The sequence below is a fragment of the Copadichromis virginalis genome, linkage group LG7 (genome assembly GCF_057382275.1).
Source record: "Copadichromis virginalis isolate Kocher_CV1m ecotype Utaka linkage group LG7, C_Virginalis_male_GT1.1, whole genome shotgun sequence".
NCBI classification, from domain to species: Eukaryota; Metazoa; Chordata; class Actinopteri; order Cichliformes; family Cichlidae; genus Copadichromis; species Copadichromis virginalis.
In genome coordinates this window covers 3,859,184-3,880,853 of record NC_140624.1, presented here as the reverse complement: position 1 = coordinate 3,880,853, position 21,670 = coordinate 3,859,184, and the positions used below count along the sequence as shown (strand labels likewise).

At 41.7% G+C, this 21,670-nt stretch overlaps 1 protein-coding gene across 1 annotated transcript in view; it reads left to right on the top strand.

Moving 5' to 3' along the window:
• The first annotated feature begins 1,711 nt into the window (after window positions 1-1,711).
• The window catches only part of LOC146704227 (protein arginine N-methyltransferase 8-B), a 42,464-nt gene continuing 22,505 nt past the window's right edge, over window positions 1,712-21,670 (top strand). Inside the window, exons 1-4 of the mRNA XM_085461243.1 lie at window positions 1,712-2,458; window positions 6,555-6,800; window positions 7,917-8,072; window positions 18,690-18,753. Coding sequence (XP_085317369.1) covers window positions 2,390-2,458; window positions 6,555-6,800; window positions 7,917-8,072; window positions 18,690-18,753 — 535 coding nt within the window. The 5' untranslated portion in view covers window positions 1,712-2,389. The remainder of the gene's footprint in view (window positions 2,459-6,554; window positions 6,801-7,916; window positions 8,073-18,689; window positions 18,754-21,670) is intronic.

Below are 21,670 nucleotides of genomic sequence, written 5' to 3'. Positions count from 1 at the left end.
CTAATGAAGTTTCACGAGGCTGCAGTACCCCATCTAAAATAATGTCTACGGTAGCTTCTTAAACACCATAAGAGAGGATGAGCAATTACTCTAACTCCAGACAGCGGGCTATTACCATTCCTCTTTTATCAGAAGAAGAAAAGTGAGCATATTTTCAGCAGCAATCAACCACGTGATGACAGCTAAACAGAAGATATACATCAGCGGGAGGCTGATGAAGTCTGGTTGCTTTCTTCTCAAGCACTAGAGACTAGCATGACCAGGATGACTGAGAGGCTACACGCACATCAGAGAGGGAAAATGAGGGAATTGAAGTGATTTCAGTGCATCTCAAATTCAGATCCCGTGAGAGCGGAGAGGAGCCACGACCCAGTGAGAAAGCCAAGTCATCCACTGCCATTGTGAGAAATGGTACAGCGTATTAGAGTGAGAATAATTACACTGAGATCAAAGAACATCTGACTGCACGGTCAATGGTCTATGTGGTGAATTACTCATGTTGGGACCCTCGTAGGACCCAGAATTTATAGGTTTATCAAGTCCTCGAACTATATCAGTCTAGATCCAACATCGAAATATCTCAACAACTGTTACATAGTCATGAAATTTAGCACATGCATCAATTTTTGCAGAGATTTAATGGATTATTTTTTATTTGACCTTTTTACTGAACGCTAGATCAAAATTTTAACTTGTCCACTATTCTGTGTTATAACCTGAGCCCTTTCAGGCTCAGCTGCCTTCACGCTTTCAGGATACTGACATAGAAAACTGACAGACTGTAACAAATTTGGTGGTTATTCCATTTATTTTCTCTTTCTGCTTTTGTTTGTAGACAGAGAACAGTGTTAGGATTTGTCTAGCCACGGGCCACCATGAACAGTTCTAGCAATTGATTACTTCTGACCATCTTCAGGATGGTTATTAAAATGTTCAATATGGCGATATTTCCATTACTATGTGACGTGAGCAGTAAAGAAATTTCAACAAAGCTAATTCTTATGAAAGTTCAAGAAGGACAAAAGGAACTGTAATTTAGCTGGATTTTTAAAAATTGTGTGCAACCATATACACCTGCTAAACATCATCTTAGGGTCTAAATAAATCCGTGACGTGTTAGCACACATTGTGGGCAGAAAATGCTCAGCTTTCTGTATCGGTGTCTGCCTGCCTACTGCGTGGTGAGTGTCTGCCTTCCCTCCCTCTTGAATAATGTAACAAGTGGCCAGTGGTGTGGGTGGTATGGGGGATGGCCTCTCCTCAAAATAGACTCTAGAGCAAAAGCAGAAGACTTCAGAGGTGATATACAGTAGCATATGCCTGCATTATTATTAAATTGCTCTGAAGGCACTGGGTTTATGTTGTCATCACATCAAAAAATGCTGTAGCAAGAATTAAAGGTGTTATAAAGTTACAACTATAACACTGCTGTCATCATTTCTGGTAAAGGTCAGATTTAGATGAAAAGGAAAATATGTATGTATATGTGTGTAAAGTGATGGATGTTTATGGTTTGTTTTCTTTCCTGGTTCATCTCAGAAGTGAGCAGGAAAGAAGCACGTAATAGATGTGCAAACAGCAGCCAGCTCTGAAATTACCCCTCCGGCCAGTGAGACAGGAGTGGTCACTTCCTCGCACTGCGTGTGTGCGCGCGCGTGTGTGCGCAGATCAAGCACAGGGTGTCCTCGCTCTGCTCGGAGAGCTGGTAAACTCCAACTTTGTCTGGGCTGGCGGCGTTCGGCACTTTGTGCAGATGGGGAACGATTTAACTGGAGCATAGACTTTGATTCTGGGGGAGCTCTGTTACATTAAAGATGACAGCATGAGTGGTGCCATGTGCTTATAAGAAATCCCACTGCACGTTTTAAGAGTCATCACATTTCCGTGCGTGCACTCGGCGGCAAATCTTTCCACTCTGCGAGGTAGCGGCGGCTGCGGTTCTATTTTTAGAAACAATGTTGCGGCAGGGGAATCAATCAAACTGGCGCTAAATCTTTGCATTCATGACAATCTTCTGCTGTTAGTGATGCAGTCTTAATGCATTCCTGCCTGCGCTTGCTGCGTTATAGGACAGGATGGTGCATTTTTATCTCAGCTGATGCCAAATTCCAAATGATGCCTTTCCCCCTAACGCTCTCCAGGAACGCACACCGGTGGACTGCAAACTTTTATACCATGGAATCCAACGCACTCTGTGGCGAGAGTGGCTGCAATGCTTTTGGGACCTCATGTAGTTTTGGGTTTTTTAGCAGTACTGGAATTTCTAAAGAACTGCACAATTTGGGATGTAAATGAGAATTCTCTGATGTCAAAGGACTGAAGGGACCGATAATCGCCAAGCACACGTTTTTTCTCTTTTACTTCTGAGTGCACATTTTTGCTGGCCCTTATGGGAATTAAGCACTCGTCCCGCTGCATGCTCCTCAGGAGAAAAATGGCGGAGTCTGAGAACACTGAGGTAAGTGTTAGAGACAGCTTTAATATTCCTGACAAAGATCAGAGTCCAGTTTTTTGGAATCTATCGGCGTCCTGGATGCCTCTTGCAGTAGCCTGCGTGTTCCACCTCTAGTAGAAGTTGCATGTCGGACAAATTATAGGATGCCGACTGTCCAGAGAGTGAGACTGACCGGACTGATAGTCTCCCTCTTTGCAAGGATGTTTACCCTCCCGAGGAAACAGGCAGTCTGTGCAGAGCAGGGCAGTTCAAATTAGTATTCCCAACCTCAAACGCACTTGGAAAAGTCTCGTTTTTTGTAGCTGCTAAAATTAGGATGCCGTACGATGATCAGGGTAAGGTGCAGGATCGACTCATCCCTTCTGCTTCGCAGGCGTTCTCCGGCAAGAGTCTATGAGATGAAGTCTGAAAAAAATATATGAATGTATTTGAAGCTCTGGGTGTTACGTGTGAAAGAATATGCTGTGAGCAGCGTGAGATATAACAGGACAGTGTGTAGCTGCTTCACTCTGCGCGCGATGGGAATTAGAGCTGTCCAAGGTACTGCAGCACCTTGCAGAGGAAAAAGAGAACGCTCAGACTTCTGGTGTGAAGCAGTTCTGCAGAAAGTAGAGTAGGTTGCTGAAGATGTCATGTCTCAGCCACTTGAACTAAATCTCCCACCCCTCACTCTAACTCTAATCGACACTAATTGACAATTTAAAGGTCGATACAGGAGGGATGCTGATTGTAATACTTAGCAGATTCAAACACCCTGCGATGTGTGCGTCACACCCCGTGATGCTCTGTTGTAATTATTAATCAGAAAAAGTTCATTCTAAGCAAGTTCATGAAAGAAGCCCTGCACACACTCATTACATCTGATCAACATTCTGACCTCTGAGAGCAGATGGTAGGAAATACTTCATAATAATATCCCCGCCACTGAGGCTGTATCCTGTTTGGGAATCAGATATCCCAAAGTCAAGTCAAGTCAAGTCAAGTTTATTTATAGAGCACATTTAAAAACAACCAAGGCTGACCAAAGTGCTGTACAGTAAATACAGATAAAAATACAATAGAACACAATTTCGTAATAACACCTCGCTGATAAAAATAAAATAAAAATATATAAAACAAATAAATTAAACCTTTCTAAAAGCCAATGAAAAGAGGTGAGTTTTAAGAGCGGTTTTAAAAGTTTCTAGGCTTTTGGAGAGTCTGACGTGAGGAGGTAAACTGTTCCACAGTCTGGGTGCAGCCACAGCAAACGCCCTCTCTCCCTTTGTCTTTAATTTATACCTGGGAACATCTAAAAGCATCAGGTCGGCTGACCTCAAAGATCTCCTGGGGCGATAAGTACTAAGGAGTTCTGACAGGTAAGAAGGTGCAGTGCCATTTAAAACCTTAAAAGCCAGCAATAAGATTTTAAAATCAATCCTAAAGGCAACTGGGAGCCTTCTGGCATAATGGCAGAAGACCAAAGGTATGCTCTTTCCTGTTAGAGGACTTTTTCAGTGAAATGCCTTCACCAATATGAACAGCCGACTAACATACAGCTACTACAATTAGTGTAATTTTAGTGCATTTATTAGAATAAATAATAGTTCATCACCATTTTCCATTATCCTAACTGACTAGAAGCAACAGCATAAACTTACAGGCTAAACTTCAGCGTTCACACAGCTACAACGTGGCTGTGGGTGTCCTCTCATGTGTAAGTGTGTGTCCTTCTCGAATAACAGGTCTCCCCTCAGTGTAGAGATGAGGAGTCTGAAATAGAACCCTGAATGTGTTTATTTGTTTTGAAGGTCAGAGGCAAGGATGTGCTTCACCCTCTCTTTCCTGTGTCAGGAGATCTCGGTTACACTCACTGCAGCTGCTCTCCTCCGACCGTACCCCTAACTTCACGTTAATCTGTCCCACAATGACTCTTTCCCCCTGCATTGCACAGATTCTGTATTAAACTTGGCAGTCTTAATCGCCTCTTCTGCGACTCTGTCTTATAATTATTGACTTGCTCAGTGCTCTCTTGGTGCCAGCTGTTTGTCAGCTCTTTTTCTTTTTTCACTGTTGCTAGTAATTTTTTCTTAACACGGTCTCAAGATTTAAATTGCATCTATGGTGTGCAGCTCTGAGCTGACCATAGTGTAACTTTAGGCCACCGGTCGCCTCGGTGATCCAGATGAGTAACATGTCAGAAAATGAATCCTTCACGCAGTATGGTAATGCTCTGCAATGAACTAGTGTCTCCTCTGCAGATCAACATCAGAGCTGAGAGGATTAAGTATTAAGTTCAACAGTTGGTCTCTCCTCATTAAGAATGTGGTCTTGTATGTTATCAACATCCAAAACCCTGTGAACCTCACTAAGCAGAGACAGTAATGACTTTCAATGCTACTCTTGTGCTGCAGAGAAAGTGCTGCTCACATTTTCTTTTTTTTTAGATATTCAGTCACTTTTCTGGTCAATTATAACCAGATAGAACTCTATTTAATAATAATGATGATGATAATAATAATAATAATAATAATAATAATAATAATAATATCCATAGTCTTGATTCTCTTAACAAAATATTTAAGATGTTTCATGTGATTTAAACTCTTAAATTTTGGATCTTAATCTCTTATAATTGGCCAAGTATAGCTCATGGGATCATCTTTTCTTCCTTTGTTTGTGTGTGGTGACAAAAATAATCAGGAGCTCACCAGTTTTATTGGAAATCACCCAGACTACGTCTCCCTAAAAGGCATACAGTAGCTGATCTGACATTTCATTGAAAACTTCAAAACCTTGATGGGAAAACTACAGAAGAACTTAAAGGATCATCAGTCAATGGAATCTGAATAAATAACAGACAGGTAGCACAGCTTCTCGTATGACTCAGTAGTGAAAACCTGACATTTGACTGAATCATATCAGCTTCTCTTTGAATTCATGATTCAAGACCCATTATTTACTTTATTTTCATGGTAACTACATTCCAGTGTGTGCCATTTAAGCCCTGCGGGACAAAGGTGCAGGAGACATAAATACTGTATGATGGCCATTTTAAAGAGAGAAGAGAGAAAAGGGGACCGAAGAATCAGTTCTTTCAACCAAGGAAAAGCCAGTGCGGCACATAGAAATCTATTTTTTATACTTTGCTTTCACTGTAAAGGAGAATTGAATAATTTCATCTGCCAGGGAGGTTATCCACCTCATTAAGTCGTATAGATGTTTACGATGTATGTAGCTCCTAGAAGAATAAATTAAAGGACTGATGACAAGCTGGGCTCATTTAAAAAAAATACTTGAAACAGTTATCTGAATAACCTTCAATAACCTTGTGTAAATACAGATGGGCTTCATACAAGATAATTTTGTTGTAATCTCAATACTTAATCTGAACATGGCATCAAAATAGATTTCCCAAAATCAAATGTACAGGATACAGAAGCATAATTAAAACTTAAATTAAAGCTGTAGAATTAAACTGAAATTGCTAGAAGATCCGACTGAATGAATGCAAACTGAATGAGGCAATAACAGTGGCAGAAAACACTCATAAAATATCGTTAATATTATGTAGAAACTGAGTGAGAAAATGTCTTGCAGTCTTTCACTATCCTTTCCTTCTTTGTTTCTTATCACTGTTGTCTGAAAATGCCTCCTATTTTTGGTGGCATTACCAGTTTATATTTATTTTTAGACGCCCAAGTTGGAATGAGAATAAACACCAGAATGGCTTATTGGCTCAATACTGAGATGTGAAGTTTCTGTTTCTCCATGCACATCGTGGTTAGAGCTTCCCAGCAGGCGTTATAGGTGATCCGGGCATTACGGGTGTACCTTCTGTGCTGAGATGAGCTTTCTTGCCATCTCTGGCTTTTGTTGACTCCATGTCAGTGATCAGCATATCCTCCAGACTCACAGGGCTCTCTGCACTTTGTGAACTCTGTGCTGGGAACATGAGCTAAGAGTGCAGGAACAAAATGGAAAGGAGAATAGCTTACGTGTAAAATCCCTGATTATGAATGCAAACCACAACCTTATTGCAGCCTGTACTTATTTTGTTTCTTACGCCTCAGGCCGCGGCACTGAAGAGGTGTTTTTCTTCTTTATCTGTGTTTTTTAGCAACCACAGTCGCAACCAGAGCCCATCCGCATAATTCCATCGCAGTCGGCACAGCCAACCGCGTTACCCAAGCCTGTGCCTTCTATCCAGCATGCGCCTCGGCCTCCTCTTCCACCGCACACGCCCCACGCCGCCAGCCTCCCTAGCTGTCCAGGGAGGGGTAAGATGGCCAAGTTTCTCAACCCAGAGGAGATGACCTCGCGAGACTACTACTTTGACTCCTATGCTCACTTTGGCATTCATGAGGTACGCCTTGTCATCGCAGTGTGGATGAAAATCACATATGTTAATCAATCAGCTTTATGGATCAATAAAGCATTTTTTAATAAACAGGGAATTTTAATTTCCATTATTGCTGCGGCACATTTCACAGAACCAGAGCATGCAATGCCCTTGTGTACTTGCAATTAATTTTAGAAAATTATTAGATTATGCATCATCCTTGTCTTAATCATTTCATATGCTCTTCTTGCTTTTTCTCTTTTAGACATGTTCTTGCCTCAGTTTGCCTGTGTGTGGGCAGGATAGTTTAACGATGATTGTGTGTGACTTCTTTTTTTTCTTGAAGTGAACCCCTCCGCCCTCTAAACCGAGAGCTTTATGTCATAGATGGTTTAGGCCATGGCAGGAGCTACAATCAGCCAGTCCCTTCAAAGGACAGAAAATCCTAACGTTCCCTGACAGAAATGTTTCCCAGGAAAACTCAGGTTTTTGCAGGTGCCCCACAAAGCTCTATGTACAGTTGTTAATTGATGTAGGATGGTGATGAACTGCCTGGAGCAGTTTTAAATGTGGTGAAACTTTTGAAAACTTGAGGAACAGAGAGCCACTTTTGAACACATTAAACGTGTGTATTGTGTATGCCTATTTGTCCACACGGTTTCCTCAGAGTTCACAGAGTTCATCTGCATTTTAGAGAACAGATGCAGGAAGCATTGGAGGCTGTATAAAAAGAGTATGTTGCGTGCGTGACCTGTAGGATGTTTTTTTTATGTATTTGTGGAATGTAGGTCAGGTGTATTTTAGTCATTTCTGAATATTCTTTGCACTCACACATGCATGCACACTGTGAAAGAGGTACAGATAGAAAAGAGATGCAGACAGGCTGAGCCTGCGAGCTCACAGGGCTTATTCAGAAACACCAACAATGGATTTGAATGTAGAACCACAGGGCTGACAGGGAATAGAGTAAGATTAGGTGAAGGCTGTGTGTTATTTGTAAATGCTGCACTGTAGATATCGGAGCTATTCAGACCACTGACGTCCAGCCAATGTTTTTAATTTCACACAACAAACTGTCGCTTTCTGCAGGAGTTCGTGTTGCCAGGACCTTTCTTATATTTTTCTCACATGTCAAACCAGGAAATGTTGAAGGATGAAGTGAGGACACTCACCTACAGGAACTCCATGTACCACAACAAGCACATCTTCAAGGATAAAATAGTGCTGGACGTTGGAAGCGGGACTGGGATCCTTTCTATGTTTGCGGCCAAAGCAGGGGCAAAGCATGTATATGGGGTAAGATGTGTTTCCCTTCAGTAAACTGCAAACATGTGGACCAATTAGGATCTGATCTCCATGTAGCCCAAGCCTCACAAGGCGCTTATATTGTCAGCATGTAGTGCATATGTAGGTCTGCTGCTGTGTGGGTTGGATCATACAGTACATTTTAAACCATCTAATCTTGGGTAATATTTCTTTTGACATGCAGGTGATAAAACTGTGTGACCTCTCAGGCAGGTTGACCAGCTAAACCATAGAGATTTGAAAGCTATTAGTGTTATTGAGCTCTGGGGCAGAAGTAATTGCAAGTCAGAGCATGTCTGAGAATGCCTGCTGCACACACACACACACACACACACACACACACACACACACACTGCTAGCTTGGGATGACCATGTGGAACTTATTTTTGCATGGTGGGTCGAGACGAAGTGCTTCAGGGAAGGAATGATTAACTTGGAATTGCCAAGAGACTTGTTCTGAGCCACTGAATGACATTATGTGTTTGTGTGTGTGACTATGCCTTGTGTCATGTGTTTGCTTGCCTTTCCTCTCCTGCTGCCTCAGTCAGTTTTTGTCTCCCTCTCTCTAGCATCCTGTTTTAGTACTTTAGCTGATTTGATTCAGAGTTTTGTTACTGCGGTCCATCTGGCAGGATTTTATCCACATAAATGGGGACAGGAGTTTCAGGATTTTCTTATCATACCTAAAGCTTTTGAAGTTTGATGTGAGTGCCCGGGCTCACGAGCTGGACGAATATACCCCCGATCATTCCTTATCAATAAGAACAGTACATGACAATGTATGTGTGTTTAGTGTAGTCCTTCAACAATTCCAAGTAGCAACAAGACCCTTAGGTAACATGTCCAACCTACGCATGACCTGTGCACCACAAAATCATAAAGGGTCAAGGCAAACTAGACTTGTACTAATCTATTAGCACACTATTCACTCCCTTTTGAATTTACTGCCTGCTGCCGGCTGGATTCCTTCGTTCTTTTGGCTGCTGTCCTCAGTTAGCAGAGGAGGGTCGTATTCTGGATTATTCTTTTTCATATACTTCAGTTCCTCAAGCTCACTTTTATGTGTGATAAATCTACTCATTAGTAACACTGAATGAGCAGTGAGATGCCCTTTGATTCTGTTCACAACTTTTATGTACAGACTTTCTCGGAGGTGGAGGGTGTCCAGTTCAGTGGTCTCAGTATCACATCTTTGCTTTTGCAGATAGCAAAGTACTGGTGGCTTCACTGAGTGGTGTCCCATTGAAGCCTTTGGCTTTGGCACCATCAAGCCCGAGGCTCTGCTTCCCAGTTAGAAAAGACAAGATTGTCCACTTTAGGTCAGGGATGAGATTCTATCTCAAATTCAGGAGTTAAAGTCTCTCTGGGTTTTGTTCTCAAGTGAGAGTAGAGTAGCGCTATATAAGAATCAGTCCATTTACCCATGCTTTTGTCCGAGCTGCGGACAGGCTGCAGACGTAGCCGTGCCATTCCAGGGCTTGGTTTTAGCATGGGGGGTCTAGCCAGGACCCTTACTGGATACCGGGAGGTGTCCCGCTCCACAAGGTGTGTAGTCTTATCACTACACTATCCAGCTGGATGCCTCCTAAACTGCAAGTAAGTGAAATAGTCAATGTGGGAGAAGGTATAGCTCTCTGTTGGCCATTCATCTGGGTAGCTTTGTTTAGAGCGCCGTCCCTTTGACCTGGATAAACTGTAGAAAATAGATGAGTAACACATGAAAAGCCAGGTACTGTTTTTTCAGATAAAAACAATACATTGTTCAAAAACCTGGTTAAGCTCAGTGTAGCTGCTTTGATTATTCTAGGAGTGTTTCTAATGTCTTTATGTTAGTATGATGCAGAGTTTATTTTCTGCCCAGTAATAAAATGCTTAAGGTTGCTAATAAAAAGTAAAGAAACTAAACTATGTGTAAGTCACAGGTTAATAGCTCAGATAGAGGACAAAAAGTACAGTGATATCTGGGCAAAGTTAGAAACTTCTACTTGCTGTGTCTCCAGAGTAAAATACCAGTAGGAGCCTGCAGGGATGTCTACGGTGACAGTGACACTTTCTGACACTAGCGAGAGGTGCGAGAGGCAACCTGTGCGGGGGTGCCTCTGTCAATACACCCTGAGGTTTCAGTGCGCTCCTACTGGATCGTGACTATGACAGACACGTGGCTAATAGCTGTCTCTTATGACTTTGACTCAGAAAGAGATGAGGAAGATTGCCAATTAGAACCTGTTATTACACATGAATAGAGCAATACAGTTACATGCGTCTCCGCAAGTGCACAAACATGTTCACACCTGATGCAACATTAGCCTTTGCTGGTTATTTATGGATTTGGTACAGTCTTTTTAATGGGCACCAGAGGCAGCAGAAGCCTCCTTCCTCTTTCTCTGCTAATAAGCAGCAGAAAACAAGGCTGCTCCGGGGAGTCAGTGCTAATGTGAAGTCCCTACAGCCTATATGCCTGCGGAAAAAGCCAAAAGGTTTATGTTCTGTATTTGAGTTACTGCAGTATAATAAGCAGAGATTGGAGCATTGGAACATTGGTTTTATGGCATGTTTAACTGGTTTCTTTCCTGTAAATAATAGCCCTCAAAGACCTCATTCTTCCATGCCAGTACAGGGTCAACTAACACCACACTGTAAAATGACTCTGTCTTACATGCGTAACTGTGAGTTAAGTAAAAATAGGCAAGTACAAGGAAAATATACTTTAAGTATAAAATAAAAAAAGCTGGTCATACTATTGAATAGTGCAGCACTTACAGATTACAAGTGCTACACTATTATCTCTTATAGCATTATATTATTATTAGTAACAATTTGATGTAAAAATGGGGTTTTATTAATTTATTTGGTTTAATGGGTTGATTTAATAAATGGTTGGAAAATTCTCTGAAAATACTGAGAAATGCCATCAAAAAATCTCTGAACTAATATAAGTTTTTGCGTGAAAGTTAGAAGGTGCTTCATGGCGTGAAAGGAAGCACTGTATGAATGTACCCTACAGTAGAAAATTCTTTAAGTGTTCAGAATAGGAAGGAGCTGGGTGAGTAGCTGCCCATCTACAACCTATTTGTTTAAAAAATGTACATTTACATTTTTTACATTTATAATTTTTGTATAAAAAGTCAAATTTTTAATGTAACAAATTACTTAAACTGTAAGATAAATAAAGTAAACAAAAAAAGCTGTACAACTTACCTCTGAGAGTTAGTAGAGAACATGCACTTATTTGCACTGAACAAAAATAAGTGCCTCGTTTTTGTGGCTACCTTATCCACAAGACCCCCAGCCTGACCGGCTGCTTTGTGACACAGAGCACCCAGGGTTCATTAAAGGGTCTTCTGTGTGACTATAACCAGATGGGTCGGTTGCAGCATGCAGCAGCAGTATGCTGCACAAAAACACTAAGCAAATGGGACACAGTGTTCAAAGGTGAAAATCTATACTCTCAGATTCCCAGTGCTGTAAGAGCCTAGTATTGATTAATGTATTCTGCTGAATTATGTCCATATTTTATTTGAGAGAAGCCTTAGTGTAGTTTGATGAATCAATGAGCTTTATTATGTTATAACGATGATATCAGTGGCAACTCAATAAATCAGCTCTGAGGCAGAAGAGAACGTACAAAATATGCCAAGACCAGCTATCCAACTATTTTGGCCTCACTGGTTGAGCGCTGTCTTCACTCCTGCTTTCAGGATGCATTATGTCAACTGGACACCTACTTCATTCTCTGCTCCAGTGAGTCAGTAAGGACCTTTCATCTCACCCCCTTGATCAGATCATCTTCCACCATCGACTAAGCATCCATGATACGCAGTTATATCTAAGCACTAAACCCTCTGGTTAGTTCCCTGCTTTGTCCCCTATCAGCAGTCTAAAACTATTTAACCAATTCTCTCAAATAGAACAAAATAAAATTGAAGCCTTGGTTGTGGCTCCTACGTCACTGCTTTCAAAGCTGTCTGATTTGGGCCTTAATTTTGAGTCTTCACAACCTGGGTGTCATTCTGGACTCCATTCTTTCATTTTCATCTTATATTAAACCTATCTCTAAATCTGCCATCTACCACATCAAGAACATCTCCAGACAACATCTTATACCCTTAAACTCAGCAACAGAAATTCTCATTCAGCAGCTGGAACTCTTATTTATGCTTTTATCACCTCTGACATGGACTGCTACGGTAGTGTTCTGTTTGGGTTGCAAACAAAGCCCTGCGCACGCACACACACACACACCTGCAGTATGTTGCATGTATGTATGTATCAATCAATCAATCAATCAATCAATCAAGGCTTTATTCGCCACGTGCAGGTTGCCCTGCAGTGAAATACACACACAACACAGACATCACATGGGGATACAGGTCGGAGATCGGTAGCGTTACTGAAAACAAACACTGAACTATACACTACAATGGGAAAGTACAAGAGGAAAAAAAGAGACCTCTACTCATGCTGGGCTCCTGGGAGGACAGCATGAGAACAGGAAACAAAAAAACTCCTCTGCACAAAAAAGCACATAAATGTCCACAGCACAACATTATGGATCATGTGACCAGCCACAGAGTCGGGTGGGGGGTGAGGAGTAATCCGAAGCAAACACAGCAGCCATCCTGCCCAGCGCTACCATTCCAGCGCGGGCTCAGACCCGCCGTGTTCCCAGGAGGGAACAAGCATCGAAGGCGTTTGGAACGGGAGGGGGGATGAGTGTGTGCATATTAGTGTATATGTATTAGAGATGGACCGATCCGATATTACGTATCGGTATCGGTCCGATACTGACCTAAATTACTGGATCGGATATCGGAGAAAAATAAAAAATGTAATCCGATCCATTAAATATCACGAAAGCACCTCACAAAACTTGCAACACGCCGTAACTCACCTCAGAACGTTAGCACGTCGGAGCAGTATGCATCACGTGATAGAGCGGCTGTGGCATGCGGGACCTGGTGGTCTGGATAGCATGTGGAGCTTCGCTAGCAACCTGGCATTTCATCTCCGACAAAGTTATCCCCGAGAGAAGTAAAGCAAGTGTGTAAGTCCATCTCTGAATGTTTGTAAAGCATTCCTGCGTTAAGCTTAACAAGCGACTCTCGCTCTCCGGCTGCTACTTCAATCGTGAAACTGCTTAAATGATCAGCTGATCGGCTTTTCTGTCGCGAGTCCGTCTGTCTTGTTTGTTTTTGGCCCACTTTGCACCAGAAAGAGGAAACCAGCGGCTGAACAACAGCAGCACGTTTAAGCTTAGAATTTATTTAATATTACTTTCTACACCAGGATCTTTTTCTACGCAGCTGACGCTGGTAACTGTGCAGGGGCGGATCTAGCAAAGTTTAGCCAGGGGGGCCGATAGGGCATGAACAGGGAAAAGGGGGCACAAAGACATACTTTTCTTTCTTATTCTCATTTAAAATGTCTAGCTTTTAATAAATAATTATCTGACACCCAAAGTTTTAATTTGATGTAAAATGAATAGAAGTCATTTACTGTATATAGTGACTATTAAGTCTAATATATATACCCTAGTAAGCTATAGTACTTTTTCCTTTGGGAAGGTACCATCTGTGCAGTCTGCAATTTTGTTGAAGAAAGATGTTGAATCTATTTAATATTTCTTGAAAAATAATTGATTTCTGTGCATTTTTTTCACACTTCATCAAATTAAGGTTGATTACGTCGATTAAGCATCATGAGGTGGAGTGTGAGGGGTGGTTCCCTATTTTTTATTTTTTTATTTTTGTTGTTGCTGGGAGTTGGAACCCTATTAGTTAGGTTTCTTAATATTTATGCTAAGTACTCTTTAAAATACCAGAATAGGGAGGATGGTGTAGGTTTAAGTTTATTAGATTGATCAGTATTGCTGAACTATGAAATATTTTTTTTGTATACAGGTATAACAGAATAGCTTTAGTGTAGTTGTTGTTTTAAACTTGAGTATGAACTTGCAGACTTGCAAAATGCAGCAAGATATTTTAAAAAACAGTTTTGTTGATTAAAAAACACTATATCGGATTCATATCGGTATCGGCAGATATCCAAATTTATGATATCGGTATCAGTATCGGACATAAAAAAGTGGTATCGTGCCATCTCTAATATGTATGTGTGTGTGTGTCCATAGTTCAGCTGAGACAGTGTCCTTCGCCCTGCCAGGCTAAGTAAAGTCTTCCAGCCAACCCAGGTGGCCTTGCATGGAATGGGAAGGAACAGACTAAACACAGTCGTTATCAGGGTGTTTTGTTGGGCTCCAGCCTTGCGACCGCAGCTGGCGCCGAAAGGGTATCCGCATGAAGTGATGGTACTTTTTACTTTAGTGCGAACAACTCATATGAATTTCAAAGCTGTTCTAACAGTCCAACACTGGTCTCTCAATCTCCCGTTCGAGAGCCGTGAGCTTCTCCATGATGTTATTAAACTTGCGCTCTGCGATGTTGTCATTCTTGTGCTCAAAGAGCCGATTCTGAGAACTCACGACCACAGTGAGCTTCTCCAAGATGTCATCCAATTTGCGCTCAGAGGTCTTATTCTGAGTATCCACAGCAGCCGTCAGCCTCTCCAAGATCTTATCCGTGCTGCACTCAATGAGCCCATTTTGAGAAACTCACGCCTCTTCCCATCGTTTCAATCCCAGCGGGCAGCCTTGTGGGGGTTTGAACAGCCGGTTCTGCTTTCTTAATTCTTCGATAAGTCAGGGCCAAGCCAGCTCCAATCAGCCAGAACCCTGTTATCATGGTTCTGAATAGGTAGATATCTTCAGCACTCAGGCTCACCCAAGCCCAAACTTCTCGTTGAGAAAGGGGTGTCAATTGCATTTAGGGACCAGTTGATCAAATCCATAATTCCTCTTTTAGGTTTTAGAGAACAGACTGTGAGAGAGTGTTCCAGGGAAAACTAATACAAAAAACACGAGACTAGACAAGGACATAAGAGGCTAAGCAGGGAAGCTAAGGGAGAGGAGGAGGAGGAAAGTGCGACCACCTTCGTCAAGAGCAGAAAAAGAAAGAAAAATGTATCACCCCCAGTTTTATGCACTGGTTCCCGGTTAAGTGTTTCCTAAAAAATTCTCACCTACCAACCCATTCACTGCTCCACAGGACCTACTGGACTTTCTACCTTACACCTCATCTTGAACTCTGTGTTCCTCAGTGAAATACTTTCCATGCCCCATACAGGACTGCAGTCCTTTGGACACACATCCATAGTTGATTTTGTTGTTGTTATTGTTATTAGTATTACAGAGACTAGGGGCCCGTTCTTCGTACCTCGCTAAGTAGGTTAGCCGGATTAGATTGTTGACGATTTCGCGTGATCCTGGATCAGTCGGTTCCCCGAAGCTCATCCGGGACTTGCTGTCATAGCAACAGAGCCGTAAGCGTAAACCTGCTCGGGAGCAGGTTTACTTTATGTAAACAGGATTAGATCGCGGCCACGCAGGTATGTCCGCTTCATTTATACGAAAGCAACAGCGATATTTTTCCACTGTTTCACCATAAATAAATATTATCAATGTAACTAAAGATAATGCAGCACTTGATCCTTTTATTGATGTCACACAGATACATACAGGTCATTTCCTAAAAAAGGGAAATGTACTATTAACATTCTATTACATGTATGTGATTATTACAGATGTAATTCATATTTCAGAGTAGTAATTGTAAATTACTTCGTGTAATCAAGATGAGAGACCACGGCTATAAAAGCGAAGGTGGATTTGGGAAGCCTGTCGCAGCCATGTCCTGTCCGTATACGCGACCAACCCATTGCGGAAGGTGCAAGATTGATAAGGAGAGTCCTCAGAATTCAGCGTATATTGCGGGACAGACAGGATCCTTTAGCTCAGCGCGACAGTGTGCTCATAGAGAGATATCGATATTCCCGTGAGGGTATTATTTACTTAACCAACTTGTTGACGAGGGGGTGCAGGACCACCACCTGTCTTTTTTTCCTCTGCCCTTTTCTTGGTTGCTGTTATGAACAAACTAACAGAGTATTACAGGCCAGTATTACCTTGCCAAGAGACGCAAAGCAATCTAAGAGATAAATATTACCATTCTGTAGAATACTCCTGTATTCCACTTTTACTTGTTCCCATGTTCTTGTGGGTCCTGTTGTGGCTCTAATGTGAAAGGGGATATAATATAACATATTATAATATAATATAATGCCATATGATATTGGACAATATAGTGTCATATGATAGATCTACCCTACCGCCTACTGGTGTTGGCCAGAGGGGCCGATGGCGCGATATGGCAGCCTGGCTACAACCGTAGCTGCCTCCACCAGTGTGTGAATGTGGGAGTGAATGAATAGTGGTATCGTAAAGCGCTTTGGGTGCCTTGGAAAGCGCTATATAAATCCACTCCATTATTATTATTATTATTAAATTACCTACGAGTTTGATTTGTCAGCAACTTTCTGCCAGCCCTCTCTCCTTGCTTTTGCAGCCTTTGCAGTGTTCTCTTGCGTTTTAATTAAACTCTGAAACTCCTGAAATCCCTCACTCATGAGTTCTTGCTCTGCTGCCGGAAAATACCGAGCACGCCCCTTGGACATTTTCGCCGACCAATCAGCGGGTTGCCGATCAATGTTTCTACTATCGATGCGTAGCCCCTTTTACGACACCCAGTGATGTCACATTCCTGCGTCCAGCTGTAGTAATCGTCAACAGCAGGTGTGTTCGGGGAACTGGATTAGCGAGCTCACGGTTAGCGCGATGATTTGATCTTGGATGTAGTAAGCGACGTACGAAGAACGGGCCCTAGGTTAACAACTCTTTCAGGTTTAGTGACCAGGTTAAATTTAACCAGGTTAAAGCAGGTGAAAGCCTTCAGGGTTTTATTCTGTTTTATTTAGGAGTCGAATGCGCAGCATCAGCTTAGAGATACTAAACAAGGATGACCTTGTTTTTACCCCAGACAGCTTTATGGATGGTTACACTGTTACACAGACATTTCTGCCTGTAGCAATGATTCAAATTTCAGTCTCAATTCTGTATTTGTTTTTAATCTCAACTCACATGGTGAAATGTGATTATCAAGTATAGCAATGTCAGTGTGACCAAAGTCACTGTCAGTGTCTGTAAGTGTCAGACAATATTCTAAAGTTTAAAAAGAAAAAAGTGTCCTTGTGTGTGATCAAATTTTGATCAGCTATTAGCTGTGGTGGACACATATAATAATCCTAGACAATTCACTGCTTTGTTGTGGAACAAACTGCTTGTCTACACGAACTTGTGCCATCTTGCAACAGTGCATCAAGAGGTTGGGCTTTCTTGTTACATTATGAAACTCTATGAACAGTTCCACCAAATCCAAAAAGGTTGGAATGGTCATTTTTAAATGATAGATTAAGATGTTTCAGTTATATTCTTTGATTATTGTAATTCGTGGGTTTTGGTTGTGCTTGTGTTATATTTTTAGTGCTAGGATTTTGGCTTTCTCGTGTCCCTCGTCTTGTCACACTTGTCTTCGTGTTCCCTCTGTCTTTCCAGTCAGTCGTGTCTCCGTCTCAGTGTCAAGTCTGCGTCTCTGTGTTATACTTCCTGTTTTACTTTGACAGTCTGTGTCCTTTGTCAATTATTCTGCTTTGCTTCCTTTGTCTCGTTAGGTCTGATTACTCCCAGCTGTGCTGCCCTTTGTCGCGTCGTACCCTCACAATGCTGTGTTTTTCCAAGTTTACAGTTCCTGGTTTGTTTTCTAGTTGAAGTTTCTTGTTTCCAATTTCTAGTTTAGTTTTGTATTTAATGTTAGTTTTTTCCAGTAATAAAAGGTGCTGCTTTCAGTTAAATTCGCGTGTGTGAGACTAAATAAAGTGTGCTAAGTGTTTGTTTACACTCTGGAAATATGTCCCGCACAAAAATTAGCACAACTTTAACAAGTTACATTTGGAAAATGCTGCTAAAGTACAATTTTAAAAATATCACACAAAATGACATATTGTAACAACCTTTATTATTGTGGTATAGCACAGCCAGTGTGTGTGAGTAAAGTGGCAGCCGTTACATGCTGCTCATGTGTCTGTTCAGAGAGACCTCACCATTGTAACGGGCTGGCACCGGCGACTACCGATCTCCGTGCATGTATGTAGAGCCGTGGAGACCTGGCTTGTATGGTCTTATGTTGCTAACAACAAATAAAGATCTGTTGTTCGATTTAACTGACTGGCTTCGAGTTATCTGGCTAACCTCTACAAATGCTGGACCTGCTATCCGCTCCTTCCTCGCCAGACTGCTGTTACAGTATCAGTCGCAAGGATGAAACTGAAGCTTTTTGATTTATTGTTGTTGCCAATATGTAATATATCTGTATTTGCATGACTAAACGGATTCAAGAGTTTCATAAATTTTTTGTTAGAAGTTTGTTATTTATTTTCTATCTACTTTTGTAATTTATCATGGAGTATGCATGTAACGTTTCCAGTTTCTGCAACAGCAACGTAACATGCGGTAGTTTGGCTCCAGGGCTTCCCAGGCAACATCAGTAGGGCAGTAATATTTAAAATCACCTGCATTATAAGTGAAGTCATGTTATTGTGAGTACAGGCAAAGTGTCTGTGAAATTCTTCACTTAAATAGCTTTTCTTTTTTTCTGCCAGATTGAGTGTTCCAGTATATCGGAGTACTCCGAGAGGATCATCAAGTCCAACCACCTTGACAGCGGTAAGAGCTGCAGCTGTTCCTCGTCTCACAATTCTGATGACACATGCACTCCATCGTCAGTGAAGAGAGCAGTAAAGTAGGTTAAAGTCATGATAGTGAATGAAGATAAAAGAGGGAGGAGTGGCAGAAGAGAACAAGAAGAGATGTGATCAGCTGTCCAGGATCACTGCTAATATGTAAAGATGATCAACTTACAAATCTTTTCACATTAAAAAAAACTGCTCACTGCAAACTCACTGCTCGTTGACTAGGTTACACTGTATATACTGCTGGTTCTGTCTAAGTGCTGTGACTTGCATTTCATTTGATCTAAAATAAAATGTCCAATTAAAAATTTAACTGTGCTGCCAAAAGCATTTGCTCGGCCGTGAAAACACAATCCACTCCACATTCCACAGTAAGTTTGGAGGTCTATAGTGACTCTGCAGAAAGCTAGCGACCTCTGTGGACTACGCACCTCAGCACCTGCTGTGATTTTAAGTGGCCTACTACTATGTGACTACTTCATTGTAATACCACTAACCAGAGATGGGCAGTAACGCGTTACTGTAATCCGATTACTTTTTTCAAGTAACGAGTAAAGTAAGGGATTACTATTGCAAAAACGGTAATTAGATTACAGTTAGTCAAAGGAGCTTGCAAAGAAAAGCGTCTGGACTTCTTTAAGTTACTTGAAGACGTTTCACCTCTCATCCGAGAAGCTTCTTCAGTTCTAAGGTCAAATGGTGGAGGGTCCCAGATTTAAACCTAGTGGGAGTGACCCCCCACAGAGGGACAAAGGACCCCCTGATGATCCTCTAATCGCCTGAGCCAAGGTGGGAAACTGGGTGTGGGTCCCAATCAGCCAGAGTTTCGGGTGTGTTCATTGTGAAACCTGGCCCCACCTTATCATGCGAATTCCTGAGATCAGATGGCCCAGGATGTGAGTGGGCGTTAAGGCGTCTGGGAAGTTTTGAGATCCCTTCCCAGACGCCTTAACGCCCACTCACATCCTGGGAAGTACTGACCTTACTTTGAGTTTGATTCCATAAAAAGTGACAAAACCATTAGTGTCCGTTGTGCGTGGGAAGAAAACGTCTTTTTACAGCGAAAAAACCCCTAAACTTCCAAGCAAGCACCGAGTGCGCAACGACATAATGGGAAATTCACAGAGAAACTCGCGGATTCTTCCACTGACCGCAGCACACCTGCACCACGGTAAACCTCCGCCTACCCAACTTCTGCTTTACAGGTGAAACTAGAGCAAAAGGACCGCTGAGTCTTTGACTTTATTTATTTTCTGCTGTGTTTTACTTGCATCTATTTGAAAGACTGAGTGTAAACACAAAAATATTTTATTTTATGTGCTGGAATGTGCAGAAAATAGGTTTAAATATTAAACAAATTTCTTCCAGTCAGAGAATGTTGCATATAATTAAATTTTTGCTTGATGCATAAAGTTAAAAGATTAAAACTAATAAAACAAGTTTTAAAAAGAGACTTTTCCATTTGATTACATTTTGTTTACTTTTAAAATGTATTCCACTACAGATTACAGAATACATGCCCCAAAATGTATTTTGTAATGTATTAAATGTAAAGATTTATTGCTATTACTGAAGGTCCGCGGCTCCGAACCGTGGTAAAGGGACCTCTGGCTAATACGTCGGGTTCGTGTTGAGTAAATAGCTTTACTTTGTTGTCTGGGTCAAATTTGCTAGCGAGAGACAGAGAGAGGGGTACAGTCGAGTCTTAATAGCTTACTTACAACTGGGCTCGTCAGGCACTCTTCTTGGCTGCAGTGGTTATTATTATATTTACATGCTTCCAGCTCCCGTTTTTGCTCGATAACAACTTGTAGTTTTCCACTCTCCTTTTTCTCCCTCCTCGCGCTCACAGACTCATAACGGGTATGACAGTCCATTCTCCCTGCAACACGGACTACACTGCCCATGAGGCTACATTCTTTAGGGCTATGCCTGTAACATTCTGCCTATTAGCTTAGCACAACAACAACAACAACAAAAAGGCGCTCGCTCACCCAGGAAACACACAGTCGCAGAGAGAGAGAGAGAGCGTCACCCTGTAACCATGGTAACCGTAACGCTGCCGCCTGGAACAACAGAACAAACAAAACCCAAACAGTCCTGACCCGCGACAATATGAAACGGGAAAATACCGCCGTGTAATCCATTTATTTCAACAAAGTAACTGTATTCTGAATACCACCTTTTTAAACTGTAACTGTAACGGAATACAGTTACTCATATTTTGTATTTTAAATACATAACGGCGGTACATGTATTCCGTTACTCCCCAACACTGCCTGTGGCCATGGAAGTGATTGGAACACCTGAATTCAATGATTTGAATAGATGAGTGAATAGAGTGTAATTACACTGCATGTACCAATAGGCTAGGTTAAATATTGTATGATGAATAATAATAACGATGAGTATGTTTAAAACATTCCTTCATCATTGTTCTTTACACTGACTCATTTGTATTCATTAGCAGAAATATGCTTCCATCCTGTGTAACTTCAAAGTGTATGTTATGATCAGAGCACCTGCTGTGCGTCAAATTTCCTGCCAAGCCCCTGACTCTGCACCTACCAGATAATGGAGCTATAAACCACCCTGTCAGCAAATGCCCCGTTTATTTCTAAACCTATGAATAACAAGTATCCTTAAGTATCCGAAGAAAAGAGTTATCGGTATGTTTACTGAGTTCTGGAAAGCAAATAAGCAATCAGCAGTTGGAGTAACAGGGTTGACGTGTCATTGTGAAGACATCTGTATAATCAGGGAAACTCTTCAGTCACTTCTTTCCAAAGCAGAACAAATAAAGCTGAAGTCAGCTAATCTCAGGCAGGGCGAAGATCGACTCCTCCACCGCAGTCCCCAGCTGGTTTCATTTTCATAACAACACAATGGTT